Raw genomic sequence first — 24,454 nt, forward strand, 5'->3', positions numbered from 1 at the left:
TATGACACCTGACAGAGGTGTAGCACTCCTGCTGCACCTGCAGTGAAGTTCGCCGCCAGGATGAACCGCTACCTCCTTACAAAAACTCTACCTGCTCCACCCGATGAAAGCAACCTAAGTCCCGGGCCCGTCACCAACACCACCACCAAGCAAAATAAAGTAATCATGACTTTATCAAAGGAAGTGAACAAAAAAGTGTTCGGCTCATCGGCACCAAGCCAGCAAACATAATTGATTTGCTTATGATAAGTAATATTAACGCTAACGCTGGTGTCTTTTGTCTGGCATGTTAGCCAATATAGTGTTAGTAATTTGGCTAACTAATGTTAATGTTAATACTCTCATCTCATGTATTCTCACTTTTTTATACAGACATACCGCATTATAGCTGTAAAGGAGATCCGTCACTAAGCCACCTTCGCTTTTTTTTCACCGAACCAAACATAACCAGCATAATGCCACCGTGTGTGCTTTTACATAGCATCCTGGCATGTTGTGTAACACAATAGCGTCAACTCCCTGTCCAGCCATGCCAGCTATCCCGAAGCTTGACACAGACGTCCATGCGGCTGTGACTACCTCTGTAGCCGGCTTACTGGAGGAGCAACTCTGCCCCCCACTGTGTGTCCATACCTTTTATACAGAACAGCGAGGCGGAATAAAGGCGCAGCATTCCCGCCTTGAACAGGCTGTGTAAAAAGAGCCGCAACTAGGCCCACCCACAATGCTGCCCCTGCTAGTGAATATTGCAAGTTCCCTTACGCCGCATCTTAACCTGGAGTAATGTCTACCGCTGGAGACATAAGACGGTATATTGCGGTCTATGAACCAAAGTCTGATCCTGAATGAAGGGAAGAACCTGCTGTTGCACAGTTGAGACTTCAACAGGATGTTTCAGAACTGTGAGATTGTGTCTAAGTTTCCTCATAAAGTAAAACTATTTTTTTCAAACGCAGCTGGAGGTCACAAGCTTAGCTTTAGCACAGATATATTAGCCTATATTCCTTTAGCTGAGTAACAGAGAGAAACCATGTTTTAAAACTTCATCAAAAGATTGAAGATGAAAAGTAGAAAATCCTGCGGCGTTCTGAGACTCGTTAAGCAGACAGTTGACTGTAAAATGTGCCAAACACACACACAACCACTCAACGATAATGGGGGAAGATTGTCTCCAAAAATTAATTTCAACCATTCCTGACATAACTGTCCATCCTCTGGAGGGCTGTGAAGACTGTTTACATGCTGAACAACCAGCAACACTTCCAGTGTGCTGCTTTGCTCACCATCTGGCTGGCATTTCAAATAAATTAAAATGACTGAGGAGATAGAAATGAGTAATTTTACAGCACAGGAGGCCCCACCATCACCCTAATCTGTCCCAAAGCTCATTTTCTTGCTTTCCACAATACCGGCCCTTTAACCAAAGTTTTTTTTGTTTTGTTTTGTTTTTGTTTTTTTCCCCCTTAATTTAGGCAAGGACTAAGGTTGCAAACCTTGGTCTCCTGTGTAAACATCCTGCAATTGTAGGCCTGCAATCCACCCAAACCATCTCCGTCCTACCTCAGTGTGGCTGGACATAGAGTAAATTTATAAAGGTTGCATTGGGGCTGCAGGGGGTAGCCCCAAAATAGACTTCAACACTAATGTTTGTGCAGGAAAACATACTTCAGTTTGTTGGTTGTTTCTCTTCTGTTTGGTTATTAACCTTTTCATATTTCACTCTTATCCAAGTGCAGTTTGAGAGAAAACTTACATACTTTCATGCTGTCACATTTGGAGCTGTGTTACTTTTATATACTTATTGTTTTATCCATATTGTAGTCCATGCACATTTTGTTCTTTCCTCCTTAAATGTCAAGAAGAGGCTTGTGGTTTGCTGCTCCCAGGTCTGCTCTAGCTTTATGAAGTGGCCACAAGCCCTTATGAGTGTGTTCAGAGCTTCAGAATATTGACTAGAGCCATGGCAAGACATTCAGATGCAAGTTCCCTGGAACAGTTTTGATCTGTGAGGTTATTTTCGCATTTTGGACGTAGTTGCTATTGTGGGATAATGTGATCCAAAGTGAAGTGAGGTTGGAGAAATGAATGCACCTTTATTTATTTGATAATTCAATTCATGATTAAGTCTCACATTACTATTTAGTCTGGATGAGTAATCTGATATCAGAAGTTTTCTTTTAGAAGTTCAGGTTTACTCATATTGTAACTTGTGAAAAAACAGTGTAAAACCATAGATAACCATAAAAACAGTGACCGTAAACATTAACTAATGGATTACACCCGACTCTATGACAATGGAAAGCTCTATTGAGCAAGACCATGGGGAAGCGTGTGTGTTTGCATGTTTGGGTGGTGAGGGTTGGGTGTTAGCTTTGTAGAAAAACACAGAAACATGTGGGTGGTGGACATCACAGGGCAAAAGAAAAACATAAAGAAATGTGCCAACAGCCAAGACAGAACATTTCATTCCACCTAATATCTCTGCTTTTCTGGATTTTTAGGTTTTTTGGTAGCATATGACAAAAGAAGAGTAGAATTCTATAATCTATCTAAATTATCTATTTAATAGAAAATGTACAAGGGTGAATAGATGAGGTGTGGACCTTGTGGTCATGATGGTCCTCAATTAAGCTACAGAGAGAAACATTAAACCTTTGCTGCAGCCTCTGAGAGAACTCTCTTCTTCCTTCATGTAAACTCACCACTGTTCACTAACAGTGCCACCATGCCCTTTCACACACCAGGTGCCAAATGTTGTGCAAGCATTGTGGCTCTGTAATGGCTCTGCTATGTTTGAATAAGCCATTATGAAACATTTGCGGAACAGTAACTTATTGTCAAATGACAAAACAGCATTACTTTAACGGCCAGATGTTACAGGTCCCATGTCTGAAAATGACTTTAAATGTGTAAATCCAAATGTTCAGGCCAAACTTTACAGTTTGTTTGCCCTTCTAGTGACAAGAATCTAAGAATTACAAAATTGATATTATGGAATGTTGTTCACAATACCTTCATAATGCTGGGGGTAATAGAGACCTGTAGCAGGGGTCTAGGATATTTTTTGAAATGCAGTTTGAGAATATTCTATAATTTTTCCTGTCAATTACAGTGGAAAAGCCATTGCTGAGTACTTGGGCATAATTCAATGTGACAGTCTCTCCCTTAAATGTACTGATAGCTTTGGAGAGAGCACTCACTGGACAAATGGCCCTATTACTAGCAAGCAGGTCTGAGAGCCATTGACAAGGGAGATATGACTTTCAAAGACCACATGAGAGTGCTGAGAAAAGAGCAGTGAGACCTGCCCTAAGGGTACCCCCCCCCCCCCCCCCCCCCCCCCCCCCCCCCACACACACACACACAGTAGAATTCAGTCTCTAGAAAGACATGACAGAAAAACAGGAAATCTGGGTCACCCAACAGTATAGAACATCTCATACTTAGCCAACATAGCAAAAGAACCGTGCATAACACATACCCATTTCCCATGATGCATTTCTTTTCCACATTTTGATGAATTTCCTACAGTATTTTGCCATGGGGGCAGACATTGAAAATGTCAATAAATGAATGTGCTGCTGAATGTGCCAGGTTGTTTACACCAGACATTATCTGTAAGTCAGTTCTTTTTGGGTGTGGTGGATTGTCTGTTCAGTTGGTCCAGTAGAATTCTACACCACCACAAAATATAAGAGCATATACCAAGCTCCTCTCCACTGTAATGAAACTGAGGGAGGGTCTCTGAAAATCATCTGTTCTTTGTGTTCAAAGACATATGACTGGATTCATGTAGCTTTAGTTTCAGAAACATGTTAGAGGCTTATTAATGCATAGCTCACTGTAAAAGACTTATGGCCATGACTGTTATATTTAACAGAAAGGTTGAACTTGGGGAGAGAAAATATTGCAGTGTGGTGACAAACAATTTTCTTTCAAAAGAAAATGAATTTTAACCTTTCTTTTTTGAGCTTGATTAGGAACCATTGAAGTTGTTGACCTGTAGTATTAATATTAATTCACATCTCTCATTTGACCCTCTATGCCTGGTAAGCACCCCCTTCATTTAAAAACACTTCCTCCTAATTCAATGTAAACTGTTAAATGTCTCAAGATAGTCCTGATTTCTTTTTCCTGGTTCTTTTCGGTGACTTTAGAAAGCTCCTCTGGAGTCATGGAGGACATATAACTTTTCACAAGGAAAGGCTGTCTACTGAAGGATGCCCACTATCTTCTTCTGAGCAGAATTAGAAAATTACTCACAAAGTGGCCTATGAAGTCAATAGAATCACAAAATCATTGATTTAAAGGCTAATTTTTTCCCACAGCACCACAAGCAAAATGCCAGAGAGCTGTAGTTTGTGGTGTTGTTATGTGAACTCTGTTTTATGCTCTGTATCCTCTTTTTGCAGAGTGCCTTTTCAGAAAATCAGAAATGTTTGCATAAGTATAATTTCTCACAACCCACCTTGGTGCCAGTGGTTTGTTTGGAAAGACAAAATTACACACATTAAAAAAAACCTTTAGTTCACCGGAGGTGAACTTCAGCTGTACAAGTGCCCCTAAACCACATTCTCCTATTGTGACCACAATTTTTTTTTTAAACTTTCTTTATTTACAACAAAGGGGTATAACAACAATTGCCATACAAAAACAGTTCAAATAAAACTATACTTCATTTAAAATATTGAAAGTCTACATAGCTTTTTGAGTTCAACAATAAACCAATGAAAGCAGGATTGGAGCCAGACCATTTTGATTTGTGGATGTTGAATTTACCAAGAATGATCAGCAGCTGAATTATATAGGTAATATTGCTTTCCATCCCACTGAACACAAAATATAACATCAAATATATCAATCTGTACATTAGGACCCATTTTCCTATATTTTTTTATGTTGATCCAAAATAAATTTGAATGAGTATGGTTGCCCTATCTGAATTGCAAAAACACAGGCATAGTCTATATTTAGCCTCCATCTTTCCAACACTTCTTTTACTGGGTAAATTCACTGTAAAATCTTGAAGGATACTTATTTCACTTTATTAAGACCAAAAGAATTTTGCTGCAGGAGGTGTAACACAGATCAAAGCATTTCTGATGTGTCTGCTCCTGCATGGTTTATTCCGAATACCAATATCTCCAATCTCAATAAAAATGTGCTTGGCTAATAATGTTATTTTCTGTCAAATTACAATTCTTTAAAAACTGAAAGAGTCTGTGGAACTGCACCAAAAATAATAGCGTATGCCTTTTGGTGTGACTGGTACCTTAAATTCTTGAAGAAATTCTGAATATGACAGTAACACACTGTTTTTGTTTACCAATTGACCAACCAACAAAATTTCATTGTCAAACCATGAGTGATAAAACAGTGATTTGTTTATGTATGAAATATCCTTATTATTCCAGATAAAGTAACTGTGAGGTCTGAAATTGTGTTTATTTACTAAGGTCCAGGCTAAAAGAGCTTGCCTATGAAAGTTATATTATGACCACAAATGCCAAGGGACACGCATTGTATGTGCAAGTATTGCCATCCAGTGGCTATGTACAGACTGGCATTGGGGAGCTGTTTCGAGTAAGTTTCCTGAACAGAATATTTACTAGTTGGCAGAGCAGTGGTGCCATGTCAGTTTCAATTTGAGATGTTTAAAATCTTCAGATTGAACTGTTTTGAGATAAAGTGAGACTGCAGCAGCCCCTCCTCTTGCTGTGTGAGGAGTTTGTCTTTCCTTTAAGCTCCTAGGCAGTGATGGGAGGGAGCAGTCGGCATAGAAACGGAAGAAGTGGAAGTAAGCAGTCACTGAATGCCTCAGGAAACAAAAAAATTAGGACTGATGATGATGAAGAATTTCAAAACTAACAAACTAACAAAATCAGAGATCATTTCTAACACAGGTGACCCACCTGAATTTATGTGTGCTTTGACTAAGGCCTCTGGCAACCACATAGGCTCAAAAAGCTAAATGTTGTCTTTTTGTTTGTTCAGAACATGACAATAGAGAATGTGGCTTGGAAAAAATTGTGGTCCTTACCTTTCAAATACTTAACTCCTAATAAAGTGAAAGAAGTTGCGTTTAAATTAATTCACCAATTCTACACAGCAAAATCTGTCCTTCCTCCTGAATCAATATATTAACAGGATATTGATTCAGACTGCTCATTTTGTAAAAACTCAGATGAAAATGTTTCACATTTGTTTTGGAATGGTTCTCATACAGAGTTCTGGTCAGACATCCTAGAGTTCATCCAAACATATCTCATTGCTGATTTTTCTTTTTGTTTTAAGGATGTTTTTTTTTTGGTGTGTTTGATTGAAAGAAAGAAAATGAAGGAAAATATTTTATAATAAATCTCTTATTTTTCCTTGCTAAATATCACATCCACAGGTTCAGTGGTTCTAAACCACTCTTTCCTGTCTTTAAGAATGAACTCAATGAATATGTGGATTCCATAAAATATTCAGAGAACTCTAAAGCTCTAAGGACTGATCAACTATACACAACACTTGTGACCTCATGGGAATGATACTGAACTGATATGGAAACATGTTTGACTGAAGTTGGATCTATGATTTGAACTTTTGAATGAAGAGCCTTGTTGGACATTTGTCTGTACCCCTGGGACATACATTGTTGATATTGTTTGTCTTTTGTATGTCTTTTGTGTTTTATATGTATTATATATGATATTGTTGTTAATAAAGCTTAAGGAAAACAAAAACAAACAAACAAAAAAATCCATATTTTTTACAGTCTATGACTGGTGGTGTTATTGTGCTTTAATCATGTGGGGGAGAGAAATGTCATGATTTATAAATTGCATAATTAATAGGCTATTTCTGGATACATTTTCATTGCCACACAAGGATTTGCCAAATATTAAGGATTTTTTTTTTTTACAATTCTCTGTTAATGACTTATGCAAAAACTCAAAGACTAAATAGCACATGGTTATTGTGTGAATTCTCTAAACCAACAAGGTGATCACTGTTTGCATGCACACAACAGCAGCAGAAGAGAAATGAGTGCATGCACCAAGAACGTGATCCACAGTGAGATGGATAGTAAGATAGATGGATAGTAAGTGTAGTGAACATTTCCCTCTGAAAATGTACCTAATGGAGCTGAAGTATAAAATTGGATGGAAATGAAAATAATGATATAAAGTACGAGTACCTCAAAATCGTAGGCTGTACTTGAGAAAATGGATACCACTAAGTTAGTTCCATCTCTTCTGTTGATTGATCTGATGATTTTTTCTAATTTCAATGACAAACTCTTTGCATGTATTTTCAGTTTTTAATGGGTATGTGAAAGAAAACATGAGTGGAAGTAAAACTGGGAATCTAGATTATATTAGAGGCGTAAGAGACGACCAGCCAGAGTAACCATAAACGTCGACTCCACACTCCAGACCAGCAGGGGGCGATAAGGCGTATTTAAGTTATTGCCATTTAAATTGTTCGCATTGAACACAGAAAAGGTCTAGTCTCAATCAAAACAGCGCACGCGCAACTTCAAGGTGAATGGATGACTTCAGCAGCTAATATCGTGGTAAATATAGCTTCGAATGCGCTCGGTCTTTATAAACAAGTTACAGAAATAGCACGGAACGCTGTCGCATTGAAGACTTGTCTGAAGTCTTTTGATGGTCTGGCTAACACTGCAAATGGACGTAGATTAGCACAGTGTGTCAGTTCGAACTTCACTATTAGTAGGTAAGTCCATGTACTTGCTCATGTCCTAGCCTACTAGCTTACATAAGGTAACTTGTTAAAACTTTCCCAGTGTTTCACTGAAATATGTGACCCGTCCAAATTTTTTGAAGCTAATGTATTGACCAAACATTGACAGGCGACTGTATGCAATTACTACGGACGCACATGTTTAGGTAACAGCATTCTAGATACATATTTGTAACAAACCAGGAATTCCTAATCAGCCTTAACGCTAAATTACGTCTCAGAATCTGCAAACTCCGATTCGCCTATCAGGTAATTATCTAATAAAATCTCAACAAGAGTAATGTAAGGTCACTGTGGGCTAAAACATTGGTGATTGTTTCATTAGTTATTTAGTTTGAGGTTCTAACAGTGATTGTATCAGAATACAGGTGTTTGGAAATGATAATTTGCTCTTACAGAAATACAACTGGACACTGCAAGAACACAGAGGCACACCAGGATGGCCACTGTAAGTCAAGTGTGTGTGCAGTCACTTTTCTCTCTCTAAATGTCTTTATTAACAAATGTGTGTGTGAAGTCGTGTATGAGAGATGCTATGACGTCGACATAACGGTGTGAGTGTATGCATGGGGTGAGTAGAAATAATTTATAGTTAACTTCATGTTTGGGTGGTGAGAGTGTGTCCCATTTCCACAAAAGTACGCAGTAGATTATGTGTGCTGGTGCTGCGAATCACCTCACATTTAATGGGCCTGCTGGGACAGGTGTCTATATTAATTTTGCCTGAAATTAACCTGTTTTGTACAACTTGGTTGTGTGCATGTGAGAGGCTAACATTAATGTATTTGTGTTCAGATGCTGTGCAGTAGAGCCAGGCTGGTAAGTTACCTCCCTGGGCTTCATGTGTTGGTGCGTCGTGTGGCTGGAGCCAGAGCCTTCTCTGCTGCTGGATCCTCCGGCTCTGATGAGCCTCATGTAGCCATCACTCCCTCTGATATGGGTATGTCATTCATTCTTGTCATTCACATTTTTGATTAATTAGCTAGGGCTGAAAATGAGAAGCCTGGGCCAGAATATGTGTATTGGTATGCTACATAGACATAAAGCTAGTCAATTTTGAGCAGGAACCCAAAGGTGGGAAATGTGTATCAAAGGCAACAGGAGGGTTTAGTATCTGTGCAGTCTTATCCTCTGATATGTTGATTTGTAAGAAAATACATTTTGTTTGGGTGGTGAGTGTACATGATGCATAAAAATGAAACTTGCATTTCCCTGTGTCTTGTGCTTTTCCTAACATTACCTCCCTGGTTAAGGACTTCGGACAGTGTGGCCTGACGAGAGTATGGGGCCATTTGGGCCCCAGGACCAGCGCTTCCAGCTGCCTGGTAATGTGGGCTTTGACTCCCACCTGGAAGGAGTAGCGGAGCAGAAGAAGAGCCCAGCACAAAAGACAATCCCTGACGTGTTGTCTGCCCCGTCCAGTAGTGAGAGGCATGAGTTCATACTGGCCCAGTTCATCACAGAGTTCTTTGTAAGTGTATACTAACATTACTACTGTAACTGAAGACAGGAAAACTGCCTCAGGTTAAGGGGGGGTCTCAGGCAGGCAGTTCCACAGCTGCAGGGACCAGACAGTTGTCGTGACAAGGCGAGTTTTAGGACCCATTAATTGGGCCCTGCTAGAGGATCTCAAGCAGCGATCAGGCTTACATGGAGTGAATATGTGACAGATATAGGTGGGACCCTGATCATGCAAAGCTTTAAACATGAGCAGTAAAATCTTAAAATCAACAATAAAACTCACAGGCAAAGACGGTGAAGGGCAGCAAGGATTGGTGTGATGTGCTCACTTCTGTTGGAACATGTTATGGAATGGAAATGGAAATTGATCTTTCTGCAGCTTTGCCGTTAATAATTAACCGATTAAAAATACATTAACCACTAATGCAGAAGATGAGGGATGTGTAGTGTAACTGTTAGAAAATGTTCCGTAGATTTGCTGCAGTATGCGGTTCCGCCACTAGGTGCAGTCTCTTACTCTTTAATAAGGTTGGGGTGCAGGTGTGTTTGGTGTAGGTGGGTAGCTCCAAGCCTGAAAAGTGAAGCCAATGCGGAAGTGCTTTAAACCAGCATTCTCTCTAATGGCCAGCAGGGGCGACTCCACTGGCTGCAAAAAGAAGTGTGATTGTATGGAAGTCTATGAGAAAATGACCCTACTTTACTTCGGTAAACACTTTCCTAATGAGTTAATGGTCTCAATCGCTAGTTTCAAGTCTTCTTCAATACAGCATGATGTTCATTTTGCAAATTATGGTCCCATTTAGAGTAAAATGGACAATAAAGCAGCGTATGCTTTAGGGTGTGGCTAAGTTGTGATTGACAAGTCGCTACCACGGTGACAACATTGATTACGTAACATAGCCATGGAGTAATCGCAGAGTATCGGCGTAGCTGCTGCTACTTCAGTGTGTTTTCAGTTCATGAAAGTTAATTGTAACATTTTTGTCACCTAAAAAAGTCTTGTTCAGTGTCTGGTTGTGATAAAAGACCCTTTAAGGAGTTTTTACAGCGAGTACATTTTGCTTTAATGGTTTTAGGCCTGTTTTTCACTAGCAGAAATTACCATTAGCATTATCACTGTTAACCATAGATTGTAAATGCACCATGCTAACCAAGCTAGTAGCTAGCGCTATGGTCAACTCAACCCTCTTGTCCAAATATGCTCACTTCTGGCTCCAAAAATCAAACATGGTGGCGGTCAAATCCAAAATGGCGATGATCAAACGCTAAACTTGAGGTTCAAAACGTCAGTTTACAAACCACTGGGTGACGTCATGGTGATTGTCCATATTTTTTACAGTCTTTGGTTTGGTGACGGCTTGTAAGGGAAAAAAAGTCACAGGCCCAATTCCAGTGTCCACACTCATGGACTCACTACTTAGGGCTGTCCCACTGTCAAATCGTCAAGTGCATGAGGGCTCTCCAGCAGACATTTCGGGCCCTTTATGCACACTTTCTGTAAGTCTGCATCTCTGCAGACTTTGCCTGAAGTCGGTCCCTTACTTGACTGTTGTGCACATGATACTTTTATGTGTTGGATATTAACCTATCTGGTTTATACTTTGTTTAATGTATTATGTGCTTTATGAGTGAATGGTTTTACTGTGTTTGTCTTTTTCTATTTTTGTTAAAGTGATCTCACTAAGATCAATTCCAATCAGTTATGTTGATATGACAATAAAATATTGAATAAAAAGTCCCAAACCCACATTACATAACTTGTTTTGGTATCATCAAAGTAACATGATAAATCGCAAAGTGCTATCCCACTCCTATTAAAACCATTCTGAGCCCTTGCAGCCTCTTGCACTCAATCACTTACCAGGTGATGTCAATGAAGTCCATTAGGGGTTCAGGGTTTAGGGGGGACATTGGGATTGGGCCACAGTGTGCCTTGATCTGCTCACTGTGACAGTTGTGTTCGTGAACACTGAAGCATAAAGTTGTGAAACTTCCACAGAGTTGTTGTTTGGCAGATGTCCAGTTTAGCCATCTGAGGCTGCTTGGTTAATGCAGGCTGAGAGCTGAGTGTCAGACAGAGTGGTCAGCTTGCAAGCCTTTTGCCTTTACTGACTCATTTAATTAGATTTGTCTGAAGTATGCTGCCAACGTAAGTGAAACAAAATATCTAATGGGAAAGAGCATAGAGGAATATTACAGCAGTATCTGCTAACTGGAGTGCTTTTCTGAATAGCTGGCTATATGCTTTTCTCACAACTGTTTGGTGTGTGTGCTTGTTGTGTGTATGTGTGTTTCAGGAAAAAGATGACCCAGCCTTGTCTCAGAATGTCAACAGAGCTGAACAGTACTTTGATACCTCCAGTGTGGAGTGTGCCATACAGTCCTGCCCTGAACTACTAAAGAAAGGTGCAGCAACAGTACTCCACTCAGCACACAATTATCATGTTCATTTTCTTCATTTAGACCTAAAGGGAAACTTTTTCAACCTGGACCCTATTTTCCCATCATTTTAGATCTAAGTGATTAATGGGAACAATCATTTTTGAAACTGGTCCAGTATTGAGCAAGAGTGCTTCAATCGGAAGCCACAAAATGGACTGCAGTGTAATCATATGGGGCAATTGTGCACCGCCAATGTACGTCCACTAAAAGTGTTTGTTTTTGACACTGACAGGCTCAGATTGTTATTATAAGTGTCTGAAGACAAAAGTAATGTTAAACACAGGAACTAGCCGCCTGTAGCAGCATTATGGCTAACTGCAAAGGGATCCACATCCAGGGCAGCCTGCTGGCTAAACGAACCTCGCTGTGCATATTAATCTGCGCACGCCGGTTTATTTACATGTATTGAGGCTGACTTTCTCTGAGGTTAGAGTGTAAGGAAACTGAAAAACTGAGTGCAATGATGGATTATCCCATGGACTATCCATCTGAAGCAGCATTATAGCTAACTGCAAAGGGAACTATATCTGGGGTAGCCTGCACATTGGTTTGTTTACGTCTGAGGCTGTGGATAGCTCAGCATCTGTTCATGCTAGAAAAGTAAGGTTAGTCACACTGTTATGTTTTGAAATCACTTTTTTTTTTTTACCGTGTGGAGCTGAACGTTTGGTCCAGCCGGCCTTGGTCTTTTCATCCAGTTGAGTTTGTGGAGTTGAAACAGTCTCCAGGACAACAATGTCGATAAACACTGTAAATCCATGTGTACTAGTTACACAGCTGGGATGACTCTGTGGACACTTGTAGATTTTCTGAGTGTGGCAGCAACAGGTCTGACTCTGCAGAAAAGGGTTTTCCTCTTCACTCGTCAGGAGAGCAGTGACTGCAGGAACACCAGCAGCTTCTTTGAGGTAACCGTTACTGTATGTTGACTTTCCTGACAGTCCTGTTGCCTTTCTGCCTCCATTCCTCTTTCGTTTCCACGGGATAATATGTCATTTAGTCACTTGTTGTTTTTTTTCGTTCAGCTCCAGGTTATGAAAAATGTGATTTCAACATGTAACTGTGATTAATGTTACTTCTCTAGCATGAACAGATGTTAAGCTATCCACAGCCTCAGACGTAAACAAACCAACGTGCAGGCTGCCCCGGATATATATCCCTTTGCAGTTAGCCATAATGCTGCTACAGGCAGCTAGTTCCTTTTTATTTAATGTTACATTCATGGTCAGACACTTTATAATAACAATCTGAGCCTGTCAGTGGCAAAAACAAGCACTTTTAGTGGACGGACATTGACAGTGTGCAGTTGCCCTCAAGGATTACAATGCAGCCTATTTCACGGCTGCTGGCTGAAGGGCTCTCACTCACTACTGGACCAATTTCATTGTTGTCCCCATTAGTCACTTAGACCTAAAATGATGGGAAAATATGGTTGAGATTGAAAAATCCCAAATCTTCCCTTTAAGACAAAGTGTTTTTTTTCATCAGTTTAATTTGTCAAAGTGTTACTGTTTTTCTGGTGCAGTGTCTGTAATTTAAATGTGATGTAATTATCTTTCTGTTCACCAGAGCAAGAGCAAAATGAACAAAGTCTAGCTCTTATAATGTCTGCTGATAATGTGATGAACAGATTTCCAGTCCATGTTTCCTGAGGCTCCATCCTCTGGTATGATGGTGGTCACAGTGACCCAAAAGACCCACAACAATATGACGGCATGGTGTGCTGAGGTGGAACAGGAGAGGGAGCAGATGCTTGACAAGGTGAGCTGATGTCTGGAGTCTGTGTTGCTCATGCAAGTGTTTATGTCAGGTTCATTTATGGATGGCTTTGTGGGTCTTTTGCGCTAACCAGACTTTGTATTTTGCTCCAAATGATCACCCTGGTGTGTCGTAGCCTGAATATAAACTTAATTTGTCCATAAAATGAATGTGGAGAAAACATTACATATTCTCATTATCATATGTGCATCGGATGAAGAATTTGACAAAGCCATACTCGGTGTCTTTGGAGTTTTGGGGATAAAAATCAATTAGATAAATATATGATCAGTAAGCATATTATGAACATATCTCACACATTGATCGCTGAAGACAACAAATCACTAATCATTGACGTCACTCAAGCGAGACTAAGTTGGTTCTCTGTTGTGCAGTTTGTTGACGGAGCTAAGGAGATCTGCTACGCCCTGCAGAGAGAAGGATTCTGGGCTGACTTCATCGACCCCTCCTCAGGCCTGGCGGTAAGATTCCACTAAGTGCATTTCCATCCTGCTGGTATGCACATTTTCAATTTGTGCAAAACATTTTTTAATGTCACTCAAGCGTCCACTGAAGAGATGAATACACCAGATCTATGAGGAGCCATAAGGAGACTGACTGGAGAATTAGCACACCGACTGTTTTTCTTGAAGACCCATCCCCCTAATGATTGTAAAACAGTAGTGGATGGAAACAGGAATTAATTTACATTTTCTTTTGCTGATTTTTCACAAATTTGATGAAAATATGACCATGTGCTGATGTCATGCTGCCATGACATGACAGATACTTGTTTTATCAGCCTGTATTTGCAAAATTATGAAAAATCTTTGTTAAAAATCCACCCCCTGATTTATTTGGAGTTCCCTAACTGTCTCCCAACTCAACTGTGCAACAAATTGCATGTTGATGACGGGACAAGCTGCAGTCTGTGGTCCCAGGAAAAACATGAACAGATGCAAATTAGCTCCAGGTGCTGTGAATGGACATTGGACATGGTATGTACTGTATACTGATTTTGATAATATTCTGAGTTGAGCAGAATATTCTTCTTTAATAAAATAGTTGCTGATTTTAAATTGGGAAGCTGTTGAGCACTGTAACAACAGAGGGAGACTGAAATGGAATGGATAGGAACCCAGCCCAATGCTGATACATAAGTGTTTATAAGAACTGTTCATTTCACGCTGAAGAAAAGCCAGTACAAACCTTCTCTGTGTTGAAGGTTTCTGTGTGAGCTGTAATCTGATGGGACACACCTGGAAAGAAAGCAGTGAATGCAATTTAAGATAAAGAATCATAGCTTGGAGCGGGACAGTTGAGTTACAAAATTCCAGCAATGTGCAGCACTCAAGAAAGCCACGTGAAGGTTGAGCGTCTGCTCTCTCTGTAGGACTTCAGCTGGCACAAGTATACTGCTGCTGATAATGTGTAAACAGCCCTAAAATCTAAAAGTGATGGGTTTGCTGTCTTCTAGCACAGACATGCAGGCCTTATTTCTTTATTGAAATTGTGTTCTGCATCTGCTAATAGGTTACACTCAGAAGTTTTATTGGAGAGAGTTACGAAACTTAAGTTGTATTTACAGTCACTGCTGTTTCAGTGGAGATGGATGTGATCAGATAACTGTACCATAAGTGTCTTGTGTTCCTCCCCAGTTCTTTGGTTCATACACCAACAACACGCTGTTTGAGACAGATGACAGGTACCGTCACCTGGGCTTTCAGATTGAGGACCTTGGCTGTTGCAGAGTGATCCAACACCCTCTGTGGGGGACACATATTTTTGTGGGGACAATATTCACCAACGCACCACCCAGCAGCCTTATCATGAAGAAGCTGCAGGGCAGCTGAACACAGCCTCAGGGACACCACGCAGGTCACCATTAAAGCTATGTAAAAATGATATGGACTGATTTATATTTATAGATTCAAATCTCACAGGCTGAAAGGCTGCTGTTGTCACAATAAAGTGTTTCTTGATTAAACTGGTGTTTCTGACTGTGTTGTCTGAACTGTCCCATCACAGTTTTTTCTAAATATCACAGAGGGAACAGTGACTGCATCCTGAAAATGTAATAGTGAAATACGAGTACTAGAAGTAATAGTAAGCAGAGGAGGACTGAAATAATATTGTACCTACCTGCTTAAAATGGATAAAGCAGAAGAGTTGAAGTGATGACAAACAATAGCCTTTAATAGAGCTGATTATTTGGTAGATAGAAAGTTAATCAGCAACTTCTTTTGATAATTTAATCATTCATGATGATGTCTAACATAATAAATGTATAGCCTCTCAGTTGTGAGAATTTGCTGCTTTTCCTTTGTCTTAATGATGGTAAAATGAACATCTTTGAGTTATTGGTCAGACTAGGCAAGCAATTTGAAGACATTTTTGAGCATTATCAGACATTTTATAGACCAAATGATTGATTGAGAAAATCAGTAGATGAATCATCCAGTTAATAGTGTTTTAATGTTTACATAGGGAGAAGAGGAGGGTGGTCTGTACTGTGGATTCTTAATATCTAGTATGAACAGGATCAACCATGTGATCTACTGCATCCAATACAAACCTACTCTAGATTTCAGTCAGAGCATTTCTAGCTGTTCTTATTGCCACCTCTTCATAGAAAATGAAATGTTTGGCATGATAGTTGAGTTGAGTTTGGAGTGTGATGAGACACTCACTGAAACTAATGCTGCAGAACCAAGAGGACAAGTCTGTGGTCAAAGACCTTCTACTGGACAGATGCAGTAACTACAGTAAAGACAACCACATGGAAAAGAACCAGTGGCCACAGGCGTTGTTTCAAACTCATGCTGATGCTTTGAAACATGTTCGTGTAGAATATTTGTTGGATGTAAGGTTGAAGCCATAAAACAGTGTAAACATCATATAGATTCAGTGAAGAGCAATACCAAAATGATACTCAAAGTGCTGCCAGAGTGGATGGGATCATTTGAACAACCTTAAAGTGCAACCAAAGGGGGAAACTTAATGTTAGGCACATAATTGCCAAGAATTGATTATTTACACACAAAGTGGAACTAACAAACAATATACAAATAATGTATGCATCATACAAACCTATTCTGACTAACTTGTAGTCACACACGATTGGCTACTACTGTCAGTATACTCTTAGAAAAGGGGCTTCACAATAGCTTTTATTCAGGGGAAGGGCCCAAAGAAATTTTTAACATGCCTTCAGCCCAGTTGTAACATAGCATGCACTTACACCACCACCAAGTTGTTCTTGTATGTCTCAGACTTACTGAGTTGTGGTGATGTGATAGTATTTTGTAATCTGGGGTGTCTTTTGTGAGCTTGATCTGGTGCATAACAGTCTGTCTTCTTTAGTGCATTCAAATCAACCTTTATGGGCTGTTTGTGAGCAAAGGTACTAGGAATGGTGATATAGGATTACAGACTAAGAAGAATAGGATGTGCCTATACATTGTGTTTTACAATCCTAATCCTAATGCTTGAAGAGATTGCTCAATTTGCAATTGCCTTGTTTGTGTCTTCAAAGGTTTGAAAAACTAAAAACTCCTAAATAAAAACATCTTAATTTAAGGTCCACTTACTAGGTTTTTCTTGACTCGAGAAATGTCAAAGATATGTTTGAGGTCATTCAGAGACTGTCTCATTTTTTTTAGCAGTATATTTTTATTATTATTTTTAATTTCATCAAACTGTAGATACTATAAGCAATGCAGCCCACACATCACCATTCCCCTCCGCTCCAGGCCACAAACAAACTAAAGAAAACTAAACTAAAGAAAACAACAACAAAAAGCAAAAAACAGCACTTCAATGTGCAATGAGCCAAAATTATACCTTTAAACACTCTGTTGAAAAATGCAAAATGCCATGAAGACTAGATGATCTGTTATTGGGTACTCACACCAAGAGATTCATGAGTACCATATCAAGTTTGTAGTAGAGCTATTCGGCAGGCTGACAGTGAACTTGACAAGGACAATAAAATTTACAATTTTTCATGTTTCTGCTGTGTATTATTTCATAAGAAAAATATGCCTAGAATAAGAATAATAATTGTAGAAATAGCCTGATATTAATGCAATAGTAATAATAATAATAATAGGCTATCTATAAATATATTGTTAATGAATATCCTACTCCTATGGCTATTCAGTTTCTAATGTGTATTAGGCCTAATATAAGCTAATTTCAACAATTATTATTTAAGATTTATTCTATTGCCCTTCTGAGGTTTTCCATTCTTTCTTTCTTTATTGGGAATTTTTCCATATCTCTATCAGGCGCAGCTTTGTGGATGGGCCTAATGGGCCTGGACCCTGGCCTGGGCCCACTTGTACAAATGGACCATCCTAAATGAATGGGTGGACATATATTTTCATAACTACTATTTTTAATTATTAAAATTGACATTTAAATACACAATAAAGACTAAAAAAAACGTTTCCCTCTCTAAAAAAGTAAAAGACAACATTTATTTGCTACTAACTTGTGAAATCTGGACCAATCACAACAGGCCATTTTACGTTGGCTCAAGCCACACATGTACGTCACAGTACGGAGGTCGTTCAGCAGCAGATGACGGCAAAAGAAACTTGCTACAGCTAAATTAATTCATTGTTATGGCACAACAGGCATCAATTTATAAGTAAAGAGTTAAAACCGAGTAACCAGAATCCCCAACTGCCTGTGCCTCTGGTGTCTCCACCACTATCTCTGCATGCTAACGAAAACCAAGCTAACACTAGTGTGGGCTTCATGCAGGACATGGGTTCTGTTAATAGGGGCTATAACTGAAGGACAAGGCCTCCAGTTTCACCCTGGTGAAAGTCAGTCAAGTTCTCCAGGATGTATGTTCATTCATATCTTCTCTTCATCGATCTCATTCACCTTGACTGCCACTGCCTCGTTGACTCCAATGGATCTGTCAGCTACCTGTTTAGTTTGTCTTCACCATGCTAGACTGTTTGTGTTGTGCCACTTGGGACTGCTGTGTTCGTGCCACTGTGAGTGAAAAGTAAGTTGCTTTGTCAGTTAACAACCAGACAGCGTGTGTACAGACTACCATCTGTACACGCACTCTCTGTGGATAAAGCAACCACTGCTCTCCCCTCAAGGTCACGGGACTCTGCCAAGAGTCGGCTTTTCCTCCTCTTTTTTCCCTCTCTTGTTACTAACCCACACGCACACACCTACACAGCCACACACCTTTCCTACACATCTGACAGTCAGATAGTGTTGGACACAGCACTGTTCTGCCCCTTCTCATCTACCATCAGACACTTGTGTTTGATAAATTGGGTCAGTGCAGAGACGCTGTTAAAGCTTTAAAGAGAAGTCTTTTGTCATTATTGTGCATGTTTATTGTGATAATAAGTGGCTGGTTGAGAGAGTCAGAGCTGGGCTTAAACCTTCACTGTTCACTTGTGGATGCTGATATCCCAGATAGTAGCTCCAGTAGCCATGTTTTCTGACATATGGCTGTTGGGAAACGTCTCCACTCCCACCAAAACAGTTCAGTTGATCACATGATTCGATTAAATTAAAGCCTTGATAGGAAGCTGTTTTATGCACTGGACATGTGTTTCAGAGCCTCAGTATGAAACATAACATCACTAGCTATGGAATTCTCTTCTGTTGATTGCTGAGTTTCTTTATTTTGAAGAGTTTATATATTTACTTTTATTTGCTTCAATTTTTTATATTGTTTTTCACAACCACACCATAACTAGTCTGAACTGTTCTCTTCTGTCTGGTGAAAAGAACAAATAAATCACTGAACAAATAAACACTGTGAAGATTATTCCTGCTCCCCACCACTGAGCCAATCCTTACATGCACACTCACAAACATGGATATATACAGTATGTCCTCAAAATCAGAGGCCCATGTAATCTCACCTGGCCTGTGCTTCTGACCTATCTCTAATCCCTCTCTCCTGACATTCCAGTGAGATAACAGGGAGGGGTTGGAGCTGAGGGGGGCACAGCTGAGACCAGAAACAGGAAAACTCCCCTCACTTTCCCTTTCTGCTCCTACCATGATATCAGCCTTACACACTGGGCAGTTCATGGTCCATCCACTATTCCAGGTGCAATGGCTTAATTGTATCACTGTTTCAGATGGCCGACACAATAATACTATATTGGAATTCTTCTGCTGTATATTCATTAGAGAGAGAGACTGTGTTTTCTCTGCAGTTCTCAACGTGTGCAGCATAATTAAACTCTCAGCATTGCCACAAGGAACAGGATATGCTACCATGCATACAATAGAGATCATTCTTTAAGGGTGCTTTTTTACTGCAGTTCAAACATTTCATGGCTTATAATGATGACTTTGATAAAATTCTACTGTTAAACCTGTAAAACGAGACCACAACACTGGCATAGACCCCGCTATAAAGTTATTATGGCTTCTAGTGGCCCATTTACACATGAAGCAGACACAAAACATCAGCATTTATTTGGAGCCATGCTTGTGTTCATCTTATGAATGAATGTAAGATCAATCTTCACTCTCCTTTTAGCTTTGGTTTGGTCTCCACCAACTCCTGAGTAAATATCTAGCTCTTCAGCTGCTAAATGCTTCATTATGTTCACAAACTACTCTCTAACTGTGTCTGTCTGCTGTGTGGTGCTGGACAGGTAGTGTGCAGTGAGCTTATCAGAGCTTTTTCACTGAAAACAGTTGCTGCTGGAGACCAGTGATGAGAACGATGAGATGGAGCCAAAACAGTATTATTGCAGGCTGTAAAACCAAAACAATGAGGAGAAAGTTTAATAACTATCAATGGGTTTTTAATGCTTCCTTGTATTAACCCCTGTGTCCTCATGTCCAATAGAAGTTCCTAGCTGCTTCCTTGGATGTATACTGTTAATCAGCTGTTTTTCATCACAGACTACAGCCATTTAGTTACATACTCAGGAATTAGTGTTACACATATGTATATGGAGCTTTACAACTTTAAGTTACTGTTCGAAAGCACAAGACAGGACTTCACAAAATGGGTGTTGCCTTGTTTTTTTCTATCTATTCCACATGACTTTTTTTTCTTGCTGATTAGATTACCAAAGTTCCAAAGTGCTTGTAGATAGATACCCAAAGACATAGGTGGGGATGAGCCCACCCAATTTTCTTTACTTCTATTGTGCAGTAAAATTATATAATCTTGTCTCTCTGCATTCAAGGTCCAACATGGACCCTCATGAAATCAAAAGGTAATTCTGTGACATCTCACATTTCTGCCATATTCCAAACCTGGTTGTGAAAAACAACAAAAAAAGTTAGGCCACCTTCATCGTCATGGCTACAATAATAACCACAGGGTTGAGATGATCCTAGCAATTTATTTATTAAACTGTCCGGACTTGCATTTGGAAATGTGACATTTGTGGTTAGAAACATGAAAAGGAACAGTGGTCTCCTGTGGCAAAGTCCACTGCCGGGTTATAATCTCTATCCATCCCTCCTCCTCTGAATGAGGAAACTTTTTATTGGAAGAAGTCAAGTCATTTTTTTCCAAAAATATTTTTTTAGTGCAGGTTGGTTCTATCACATCATATTACTTAAATATAACCTGGTTCCAGACCTCTGAATCACCACCCAGATGTTAAATGTTCAGTTATCCAAACCTATCTGGTGTTGTGCTCAATAACAGCTGTGTCCCCAGGTGGTTGAAACAGACAACCAATTAGAACTCTGTGGGCAGAATAAAGAAGTGAGATGTCATCTTCCTACATAGCTAAATTACTATGTAGTATACCCTACATCCATGAAAAGTAGAAACAGAAACAACTGTGAAAATGGTGACAAGCATGGATGAGATGGTTGCAGCTGTGCAGGTTATTTGCAAGTCAACTTGCAAAAACAACAACTTAATCAACATATTGTATATGACCACTGTGAATAGCCTTTAAGGCCCAATATGTAACTTTTCCACATTAAAACAGTATTAAAAAACAACTAGACCTATGTTATATTTTGTTTGTTTTTGTTTGTTTAATGATGATTATTATTGTATTTCTCCAGTACCCTACAGTGATGGAAATGCATTGGCTTTTTGTCCAGAGTTTTTAGAGTTTGTTTGTATAAGGACTCAAGAGGTTTTATGGCTGTTTCTCCAGCCTGCCCCCAACATGTGATGCGATAAGACATATGGGAAAGAATCATAGCATGCATAAATATCTTGGCTGCGTCCAAAGAGAGACAGTTTCTAATATGTCTAAAATTTGCTAAGTTGCACTTTATGGTTTCAACTGTTTTTTAAATATGTTTCTTAAAGTTGAAATTTGGATCCAGTGTCACATCAAGATATTTAAAATCAGTAACTGTCAATTTTTTCACCTTTGATGAAAATATCAGCATTAGGTGGTTGTACCATAGTTTAAGAGAAAAACATACCCTTTGTCTTGTTTACATTTAGACTCAGACATGATTGCCATCATGTGTGTGATCCTTCAGCTTAGCAGCAGCTAACTAAGATGTTTTTTGTTTGTGTGTACACAATGGTATCATCTGCATACATTTGTAGTTCTACATCATGACACTGTTGAGGGAGATCATTAATATATAGGCTAAATAATAGGGGACCTAACACTGACCCTTGTGGAACACCCATTGTGCACTTCATGTTACTGGATAGTGTGTCACCAACTTATTGATGACACACTATGATTACAGTAATACCAGTGCTCTAGATGAGAAGTTAAATTTAGAGAGTGTCGATATTAAAACATCATGATTGACTGTATCGAATGCTTTAGGCAGACCTAAAAATACAGCACAAACTACTCCTCCTTCGTCAAGTCTTGATTTAATTTACTCTATTAAGTGCAAGGTAGCAGTTTCGATGGAATGATTTGCTCTAAAGCCAAATTGCATACAATGTAGACTAAAATTGCTTGCATTAAGAAATGTTGTCAGTTGTTTAATGACAACTTTCTCAGCAACCTTTGGGAGTACTGGCAGTATACTTATTGGTCTGTAGTTACTGGCTTCAAGGTGGTCTCCAGATTTTAAAAAAAGCGTTACAATGGCATGTTTCCAGTCATCAGGGAAGGAGTTGTGTTTAAAAGACAAGTTACTTAAATGAGCAATGGGGGGAGTTAAAATATCTTTGTGTGATTTGACAAACATGGTGTCAAATTGGAAAGCATCTCTACTTTTGGAGCTTTTTAAGGAGCTTATGATTTTGTTTACTTGTAACTCATTAGTCTCAACCAGGTCGAAAACCTGACCTGTAGCATCTATAGGAACAATATCCAGTTTCCTATTTCGTATTTTTTTTTCCTAACTCATGTGCAGACTCAAGAATAAAATGATTAAAGACAAAAGCAACAGTAAAATGATCTTCAATTAACTTTCCCTGTACTTTGAGTGTAAAATCTCCCAAAAATTTTGGGTCCCTCCTCGTGAGATTGTTGATGTTTTTCCAGATCAATTTACTGTTGCCTTCTGCCTCATTCAAAATATTGAGATAATAACAAGATTTAGCTTCTCATAGTTCTTGGATGACTTTGTTCCTTAAACCTTTATAAATCAGCATGTCAGTGTCTCTTCTAGTTTTAACTGCCTTCCTTAGTGCAGCATCTCTAGATTTCATTAGTTTCCACAAATTTTCATTAAATCACAGTAAATTGTTTTTATTTTTAGATTTTATCTGTATCCTCACATTAAATCTTTCCCTCACAGAGTTGATTCTGTGAGTAAAAGTATCACAGCCATAGTCCAGATCATCAGAGGACAGTACATCATCCCAGTTCAAGCTGTTAATTTCATTGGTAATTTCTTCTTGCTTAGCTCTGGGTATGCATTGAAGGATCATTGTCTTAGTTGCCGTGGTCTTAAATCTACTTTTAGTCAGTTTTCTCGCACATAGGGTTAGGTTATGATCTGATAAGCCAGTGATTAAATAAGAACTTTTAGTTATTCTTTCTGGTTTGTTAGTAAATATCAGATCAATTTGTGCACTGGAGCATTTTGCAATCCTAGTTGGGCCTTTTACTAATTGTTCTAGTTGGAATTTCTCTATGATCATTTTTAGTTTTTTCCTCTTAGTTTTATTCTCCCAGTTCACATTAAAATCACCCATAAGTAATAATTCTTTGTTGAGATTGCACTCTTTCAAGACTTCTGTGAGTTGATCATAGAAAGTGTCATCTGCAGAAGGGGGCCTATAGATACCTATGATGTTAAAAGACATTTGAGAGAACATTATGATGGGATAACATTATTTTTATCCCAACATATTCTAACATGTTACCCACATTATAAACCACACGTTCACATTTGATGTTGTCTCTAATATAAAAAAGCACCCCTCCTCCTCTTCCATAAGATCTGTCTCTTCTGCAACATTGGTATCCCGGCACTATGAACACATTTGAAGGAGTTGTTTGTTTCAATCATGTTTCAGTCAGACAGAGAAAGTCCAGATTTGAGTCAGACACAAGATGAGTTAGCTGATTGCTCTTTGCAGTAATGCTTCTGATGTTAAAATGTCCATTGTATAGCCCCCTCGATTTCAGCTTTTGGTCCCTTAAGACTTTTGCATGATTGACAGTTTGGAGTCTGTTAAGGGAGAAACCCAGCTCAGAAAGTTGCTGCTCATTCATCACTGGCACCAGAGGAGTCCCAGACACACTCGGGCATAAATCAGCATTGAAGTTCTGCAGCACTCGAGGGGTCACTGGTCCAGAATTTAGCTGAACATCTCCAGAGAGCAGGATCAGCATGAAGAGGAGACCTGATATTCTCCGAAATGGGGTGGCAGATGACCGGTCCACTGGATCAGTGATTCACTCTAGTACCTGGGCTCGTCCGTGCTGCTGATGACAAGTTATGATGAAAACTCACTGTAAGAGCGTCAACTGGCCATGAACCAGCATTTGTTCCAAGCTCAATCACTCGGTGTCCCACTTGTTTTCCATCAGTGTTGATTGCTCTGGCCAGACAGACACATACAGGCAATACAGCAATGAGTACCAACAGTAGTCCAAAAAGCACTTCATGAAACACAGCCTAAGTGTTTTTG

The 24,454-nt window shown here is 39.4% G+C and overlaps 1 protein-coding gene across 4 annotated transcripts; it reads left to right on the top strand.

Annotated features, from left to right (window-relative positions):
- Positions 1-7,477: 7,477 nt before the first annotated feature.
- Positions 7,478-15,400, top strand: mmadhcb (metabolism of cobalamin associated Db). Of its 4 annotated transcripts, none has more exons than XM_044366332.1 (9): positions 7,487-7,725; positions 7,974-8,001; positions 8,151-8,200; positions 8,548-8,692; positions 9,006-9,223; positions 11,511-11,619; positions 13,286-13,416; positions 13,809-13,895; positions 15,072-15,400. In XM_044366332.1, exons 3-9 carry the CDS (start codon positions 8,192-8,194, stop codon positions 15,264-15,266), a joined length of 894 nt encoding a protein of 297 aa, XP_044222267.1. In that variant the 5' UTR covers positions 7,487-7,725; positions 7,974-8,001; positions 8,151-8,191; the 3' UTR covers positions 15,267-15,400. The 4 variants fall into 4 exon arrangements, with proteins under 4 accessions (XP_044222268.1, XP_044222267.1, XP_044222266.1 ...); XM_044366329.1 differs by having other exon boundaries at positions 7,523-7,561; XM_044366333.1 differs by lacking the exon at positions 7,974-8,001 and having other exon boundaries at positions 7,478-7,561.
- The last annotated feature ends 9,054 nt before the right edge of the window (positions 15,401-24,454 follow it).

Source organism: Thunnus albacares, chromosome 11 (assembly GCF_914725855.1).
Source record: "Thunnus albacares chromosome 11, fThuAlb1.1, whole genome shotgun sequence".
NCBI classification, from domain to species: domain Eukaryota; kingdom Metazoa; phylum Chordata; class Actinopteri; order Scombriformes; family Scombridae; genus Thunnus; species Thunnus albacares.